This window comes from Suricata suricatta, chromosome 15 (assembly GCF_006229205.1).
Source record: "Suricata suricatta isolate VVHF042 chromosome 15, meerkat_22Aug2017_6uvM2_HiC, whole genome shotgun sequence".
Lineage (NCBI taxonomy): Eukaryota > Metazoa > Chordata > Mammalia > Carnivora > Herpestidae > Suricata > Suricata suricatta.
In genome coordinates this window covers 45,169,693-45,177,774 of record NC_043714.1, presented here as the reverse complement: position 1 = coordinate 45,177,774, position 8,082 = coordinate 45,169,693, and the positions used below count along the sequence as shown (strand labels likewise).

Genomic DNA, 8,082 nt, shown 5'->3' with positions numbered 1-8,082 from the left:
AAAGAGGTGGGAACGCTTCCAAACTCATTTTATGAGACTAGTATTACCCTGAAACTAAAGCCAGAAAGGGACACCACAAGAAAATTACAGGCCAATATTCCTGTTGAACATAAATGGAAAAATTCTCGATGAAATATTAGCAAATTAAAATTCAAAGATACATTTTTAAAAGCATACAGCTAGATCAAGTGGACCTATTCCAGCAATGCAAGCATGGTTCAACATCTGCAAATCAATTTGATACAATAAATTAACAAAATGAAATATAAAAATCATATGATCATCTAGATAATGCAGATGGCAAAAAAGCATTTGACCAAAAATTCAACATCCACTTATGATAAAAACTCTCAAAGTGAATATAGAGGAAACACACATCAACATAATAAAGGCCATATATGACAGGCCCACAGCTAATATCATACTCAACACTGAAAAGTTGAAAGCTTTCCTCCTAAGATCAGGAACAAAACAAGGAGGCTCCCACTTGCCACTTTTATTAAACAGTATTGGAAGTCCTAGCTGGAACAATTAGTTAAGAAAAAGAAAGCCATCCAAATCAGAAAGGAAGAAATAAAGCTCACTATCATGACATATTATATGTAGAAAACACTGAAGACTCCACCAAAAAAAAGTATTGGAATAAACAAATTCTTTTTTTTTAATTTTTTAATGTTTTACTTTTGAGAGAGAGACAGTGTGAGCAGGGGACGGACAGAGAAAGAAAGAGACACAGAATCTGAAGACAGGCTCCAGGCTCTGAGCTGTCAGCACAGAGCCCGACGTGGGGCTTGAACTCACGAACCATGAGATCATGACCTGAGCTGAAGTCAGCTGCTTAACTGACTGAGCCAAACCCGGCACCCCAACAAATTCAATCAGGTTTGCAGGATATAAAGTTAATATACAGAAATCTGTTGTGTTTCTATACAATAATAATGAACTACCAGAACAAGAAACTAGATTACAGTCTCATTTACAACTGCATCAAAAAGAATAACCTAGGAATAAATTTAACCAAGGAAGTGAAAGAGCCATATGCTGAAAACTATAAGACATTAATGAAAGAAAATGAAGACACAAATTAATGGAAAGGTATTTTGCCCTCATGGATAATTTTTAAATGTCTATACTACTCAAAGCAAACTATAGATTCAATGCAATCTGTATCAAAATTCCAAAGGCACATTTCGCAGAAATAGAACAAAGAAACTGAAAATTTGTGTGGAGCTACAAAGAGCCTTGGATAGCCAAAGCAATCTTGACCGAGAACAAAACTGGAGGCATCACATTCCCCGATCTCAAACTAACTTACAAAGCTGTATATAATTAAAACGGTATGGTATTCACACACACAAACCAAAAAACCCCCCAGATATATAGATCAATGGAAAGAATAGAGAGCCCAGAAATAAACCTATGCATATATGGTCAATAAATTTATTTTAAAAAGATCCAAAATATACAATGGGGAAAGGACAGTCACCTCAATAAATGGTGTTGGCATAGCTGAACAGCCACATGCAAGTGAAGGACACTGGTCCACTATCTTACACCATCCACAAAGAAATTAACTTAAAATGGATTGATTACTTGAACATAAGACCTGAAACCATGTAACTCTAGAAGAAAAAATAGGTGGTAAGCTCCTTAACATCAGTCTTAGTGATGATTTTTTTTGGATCTGATACCAAAAGCAAAAGCAACAAAACCTCAAATAAGCTAAAAAGCTACTGCAGAGCAAAGGAATCCAAAAACAAAATGAAAAAGAAACCTACTGGATGAGAGAAAAGATTTGCAATCATATCCTTTTTAAGGGTTAATACCCAAAATATACAAAGAACTCCTATAAGTCAACAGCAAACACACACACACACACACACACACACACACACACACACACACAATCTAAGGGCACTAATTCCATTCACGAAAGCTCCACTCTCATGATCTAATTAATCACCTCCCAAAGTCCCTACCTCCTAAAACCTTTACCTTGGACATTAGGTTTTCAACATATGGATTTTGGAGGACACAAACATGTACATCACAAAATAGGAATCAGACTCCACTGTTTGATGGGAGAGGTATCAAAGTTCTGGAACAGCATGTGGGATCAAAAATATTGTGTGGGAATTCCTGGAAAATATGCCACAGAGGCTATATGAAGATATAGAATCCTTATTCCCAGAGGTCTTTCAGTTATACATTTTATATCTTCCCTATTAATTCTAAATGTCTTGAGAGAAGCTAATACATACTGCCTATTATGCACCAGGCACTGTTAAAAGCACTGTAATGTGTTTTTGGTATATTAAGATTATTCAATTCTGCTGTAAAAATGTAAAGAAACTAAGTGTGGAAGCAACTGGCTTATAAGACATAAGGAGATTCATAAGATATGTTAAGTATTAACAGCAGAGGGGCACCCGGGTGGCTCAGTCAATTGTGTCTGACTCTTCATTTTGGCTCTGGTCATGATCTCATGGTCCCTGAGATCGAGCCCTGCATCAGGCTCTACACTGACGGTGCTGAGACTGCTTGTGTTTCTCTTTCTGTCCCTCTTTCTGCCCTCTCTTGCTCATTTGCTTTCTCTCTCTCAAAATAAATTTTAAAAGTTTTAAAAGCATACATAGTAAATATGCTTTTAACCTATGAGGCATGTTAAAGACAAAATAAATGGAACATAATTATGTTGAACATAGATAAACTAATGGAATAAATGAATGTCACTGATAGAAATGGCTGGAAGGAGTATAGATCTTAAATATTCATAAGGTAAAGATCATGTCACTTCTAGATTGACAATTATCTTATCCCTAAATCAGCCACCAATTGGTGACATCCATTTTGGCTCCACAAGGGCACTTCGCAAGAAAGAGACAAAACTCATAGCTACTCAACGGGTTATTTTATGGCAAGTTACACCTGTGAGCAAGCCTACTTGCTCCTGCATCTCTCCGAAAGAGCAGGTGTTGACTTAATCTTCTCTCTGTTGAGAATCCTTCCTAATCCTTAACTCTGTTCTTAACCACACCGCCCGTCAGGAAAGCTGAGGCAGCAAGGCCAGGATATATGAACTTTGAGGAACATTCAGATTTGGAGAGTAGGGTCCTTCCTTCCACTCCGCCCCCTCCCCACACCCTATCTTAAATATGTCAGCTACTTCATCTCTTTCCCTTTAATGGAGGTTTTACATTAATAAACCATGTAATTCAAACAATTCAGTTTGATCTCAATATTTTTTTTTCCCATGACCTCTAGGATGGCCTGATCAGTAGCATAAGTGTGCTTGGAAGCCAGCGCTATAATTTCCCACCTCATGAAGTGCTGCACAAGTAATGTATTATTAAATTCACACAACAATCTTATTAGGAAGGAATTATTATTCTTATCCTACAGGTGAGGAAACCGAGTCTCACAGAGGCTAGGTAATTTGTCCAAGGTAGCACAGCTAATAAATGGGGGCGCTAGAACTCATGCCTGTGATGATATAGCTCCAAGATCCACTTTTTTTCACTAAGTTCATTCATTTTTGTATCTTCAATAGCAAATACGATGACTGACATATACTAGACATATTGCTTGATGACTTTAATTAAATGATAGAACTCTTGCTCTTAGTTTATTTGCCATATGGCCAATGATAAATTATCTGAGTTCTTTAAGACCAGGGCGGGGGGGGTTCCCCACAAAATTTAGCTATTATTTAAAGTCAATATAAGTAAAACATTTTCCTTACACTTGACTCCTAGTAATTGCCTGGAAAAGGATTCTCATCCCCGCCTCTAGGGCAGGTTTTAGAAAGAGCTGTCAGAGGGTGCCTGGGTGGCTCAGTTGGTTAAACTTTCGACTTGGGCTTAGGGCATGCTTCAGGACATGATCTGGCGGTTTGTGGGTTCGAGCTCCACATCAGGCTCTGTGCTGACAGCCCAGAGCCTGGAGCCTGCTTCTGATTTTGTGTCTCCCTCTCTCTGCCCCTTCCCCCTCCTGCTGTCTCTGTCTCTCTCTCTCTCTCTCTCTCTCAAAAATAAATAGTAAGCATTAAAAAAGAAAGAGCTGTGAGTCACTTTCCAAGCTTCATTTTCTATCCTATCTTGCCATTCCCCGCACAGCCATCCACAGAACAGGCGCATGTTTGTTGTTCAAAGTTCCCTCAAAATTTCAGCTTCAAACTCCTTCATCCCTTTCAGAAACCTCGCTTTGATTTGCTAACCCCAACTATGCTTTCTTTCTGTTGTAGTTCCCTTCAGATGCGTTCTCCTGAGAGATGGGTAGGAGTCGTTCAATCACATTATTGTGGCTATCAGCACACGGTCTAACTGCCCGTGACACGGGGAGGGGGGGAATCTCCTCTCTCCACCACTTCAACATTTCAGCCCGGCAGAGATCCCTCGGGGAGGCCGCGCTGTCCGCCGCTCCTTAGTTAATTACCCTTGGTGATTTACCCCGAGGCCGCACCGCTGCGTCAGCAGGAGGAGGGCATGGTTGGACCCGCCCCCGGGGGGATGTCCCGAGGATGAAGGGACAGCCTCACAGCTGTGCTCCGCAAAACGCCCCCTTTTGCAAGAGCCCGACAGCTACTTCCAAAAGCTTAGTTTGTTGAAACAATGTCACGGGGCTTCCACCACATTTTCCCGAATTGCGTCCTTTCCCCCCTCCTCTTCACTCTCAAGCCCCACCTACCCCATTCACAAACACACTTTTCCCTCATCCACTTCTTTTCGGTTGCCGAAATACAAAACAAGGCGCCCTAGCCTCCTCATTAAATTTTTTAACGGTGCGGTTTTCTTTTTAAACCAATAGTGGGGCTTTGCCCACCACCGCTCCACACGCGACAGGCGCCCTCCCCTCATCTCCAGCGGGTGGTCTTACCGCCCCCATCCCCCGGCAGTCTTCAGGACAGGCCGACTTAGAGCGACATACCGTGTTCCCGAGGCATGGCGAGAGCTAGCGGTAGAATCTTGACCCGGAAAGGTGACCAGGCGTGTCCGAGGACCTCCGGCACGAGTGAGTAGAGCCCCGAGCCCGCCGGGAGGGCGGGGCCGAAAGCCGCAGGCCGAATCCCTCAAGCCGCGAGCGAGTAGGGGGAGGTCCTTGGGTTCCGGGCTAGTTCTGCTGGGGGCCGGAGGGAGGCGGAGCCTGGAAGGGGTGGGCGGGGCCTCTGGGATGGGCGGGGCCCAAGACGGAGGAGGCGGGGACGGCAGGTGCTGGGAGTCCCTCACTGGGCAGGCGGGAGGCGGGGTCCGCGCAACGGTTGGTGCCGGGTTGGTCGAGGCCTAGAGATGTGCGCAGGCCGCAGGCTAGAGGCGGGGCTGGCCAGAGTAGGCGGGTCCCTGAGGCAGGGAGGTAGGGCAGGCCAGTGCAGGAGGAGTTGTTCAATCCGCTGGCGAGAAAGCTGGGCCGGCGGGAGTAGGAGGGGTTGTGCGGCTGGAGGCGGGGCGGACTCAGTGGGCCGGTGGCCCACCTGGGTCCTGTCAGAGTTGGAGGTGGTCCGCGGCTCTCTGTTGGTTCAGCTCCCGTAGCTCTGGCGGAATCTGCGCGATGGGTGACCCGGAAAGGCCGGAAGCGGCCAGGCCCGAGGTGGATGAGGTAAATGTTGCTGCCGTTCCCTGTCCCGCCCCACAGTCACGCCTGGCCTTTAGGTTGCAGATTGCAGCGGGGATCTGCAAGGTGCAGGACAGCTGTAGGAAATTTTACCCATTGCGGTCTGCAACCCAGCGCAGGGCCTGCCGCGAACCCTAGCCGCAGCCTGGTTTCGTGGTTGTGAGTGCCCGGGAGGCCGTCCCAGGGGAGGGGTGACGAGGGAGCCGGGTTTCTGCTCCGCTGCTCTGCTCCGGGGCCAGCCAAGGGCAAAGCTCTGAGGTTTCAGGCCGGACCGAGGACAACCTCCCACCCCCATCCTTGCATGTCTGGAGCCCTGGCTAAGGAAACCCAGGCAAGGAGCGAAGACAGGTGGATCTACTGGAGAAACGCATTCCATCTCTGGGATATTTACAAGGAGTTGGAGGACGCGTGCGGAAATTGACACAGGTGGATGGGATGGTGATGATTAGGTAGAAGGGCCACGCGAAATCCTCCCAACAATGAAAAACATCAGGTTAGGAGGCCAGATTTGCTCAGACTGGGTCACTTAATTAGCTGTGACTCTATGAGGTGTTACTGTCTTCATTTATACAGTGGAAGTGATACTTCTTTCACAGAGGATTAAGTAAAAGGCTTTATGCAAAGTGCCAGGGAAGTTGTGGGTGCCTCACAACACCTAAGTTAACATGTTTATCTTCTTCTGTAATAGAAGTACACAATAACGGTAAATCATTTATTAGACTGTTGTAGGGTAGTTAAAATTGTTGCTTTGCCATTTTTATACCCTGTTATTTCACAAATCCTTGTAAACCATTTGTGTACAAGAGAGATTTTTTGTATTTATCTTGAACCTGTTGCTGTATGTGGTATCTTTAAGTTTCAGCTTTCAGAGACCCCTACTTAGCCCTACATTTCTTTAGAAAGTTGTAGAGTCCAGATTTAGGGTTTTATTTATTTTGATTTTGTAAACATTTAGCCACTGATTAACAACTTGTAAATATCCCTTAAGCTTTCCTTGCCCCTTTGAAATAAATACATTGAATACCAATATCCCCACTCCAAAAGGGTAAGTCAGATTTTTCTTTTTGTGCTAATGGCACCAGCAATCATGCAGACTTAAGACCTAGAAGTTAACTTTTATTTATTATCCCTCTCTTGATGACACAGGCCCACAAAGACAGAGGCTGAATTGTAGCTCTGGAATGAATTCTAGTGAGCATCTGGTGCCAAAGTTTTAACTTGAGATGCAAGGATGGCTTAAGCACTTTGTTTCTCTAGATACGATGGTGCAGCATGGGCCACGTGCATTAGAAGCGACTGGAGTTGTAAAAAGTGTAAATTGCAGGGCCTATATTCCAGATGCAGTAAGTCAGAATCTCCTGGGATGGATCTGGGCCTGCATTTTTAACAATCACTTCAGGATTCTCTGGTTCACATATTTTAAGAAATACTGCCTTAAAGCATTCACAAATAGGCTTGAAGAGGGTTTATGAATCTCCTGGAGTTTATAGATTTTGTATGTGCACATATACATCTCCTGAAAAAGGGGTACTTGGCTTTCATCAGTTTGTCAAAGTTAGCTGTCATTAATCTATTTGATAATACTGTCTTTAAGATAAGAAAGTTTAGGCCAGAAAAGGTAAATGACATGCCCAGGACCATATGACTGAATAGCAGAGCAGGGGTTAAAACCAAGTTTTTGCTTGTGGGCCAGTATTCTGTTTTGTCAGATCTAGTGGGAATAGAAAAATGAAAATGAAAGTGACAGCTGGGTAAATACAAAGAGTATATCACTTATAACTATATTGGCATCCAAATAGTTGTCTTTGCTCAATCTTCTTGAGGCCAAGGGAAACAAATGAAAGTGGTAGGATTGGGGCTGGTTGGGAGGGAGGGGCCTTGTAGCATGCCAGCCTAGACCAGTGAATGGTGAACGCTAGCTGAGGAATCTGCCCTGGCATGTCCTGTTGCACTGAAGTGACCAGAAACTAAGGCAGGCAGGAACTAGAGTCACCATTCTGGATGAGACCAGGAATCTGCCCTGGCATGTCCTGTTGCATTGAAGTGACCAGAAACTAAGGCAGGCAGGAACTAGAGTCACCATTCTGGATGGGACAATGGAATGTTGCCAAGGAATGCCTGTGTGGAACTTTATTTCAGGGTCTTAGCACTTCATACCTGTGCAGCGACAATAAATTGTCTACCTTCAGTCCTACCCACTGTTTAATCTTTTTTACCATTTCTAAATTAACCCTTCACTACACCAGTGCCTCTATTGCACTCCTCCCAAGTAAAAATTCTTGAGAGGGCCTCAATTTTCATCAGAATTGCCCATTTCCTTAGGGTGGCAAAACCCTGTGAAAGCAGCTTTTTCATGCTATCCACCACATCTTAACTCAGGCTGCCATTTGCACCTCTGAGATCAATACCATAGTTGCTACCAAACCCTAAGATTTTTTTTTCTTTTCCAGCTCATTCTGCACATAGATATCCAAT

The 8,082-nt window shown here is 44.1% G+C and overlaps 1 protein-coding gene across 2 annotated transcripts in view; it reads left to right on the top strand.

The window, feature by feature from the left end:
* Positions 1 to 5,347: 5,347 nt before the first annotated feature.
* Positions 5,348 to 8,082, top strand: part of RRM2B (ribonucleotide reductase regulatory TP53 inducible subunit M2B) — a 36,366-nt gene continuing 33,631 nt past the window's right edge. Inside the window, exon 1 of one of the 2 annotated variants that reach the window (XM_029923802.1) lies at positions 5,348 to 5,592. In XM_029923802.1, coding sequence (XP_029779662.1) covers positions 5,545 to 5,592 — 48 coding nt within the window. In that variant the 5' untranslated portion in view covers positions 5,348 to 5,544. The remainder of the gene's footprint in view (positions 5,593 to 8,082) is intronic. The other variant, XM_029923801.1, reaches the window with a different exon arrangement.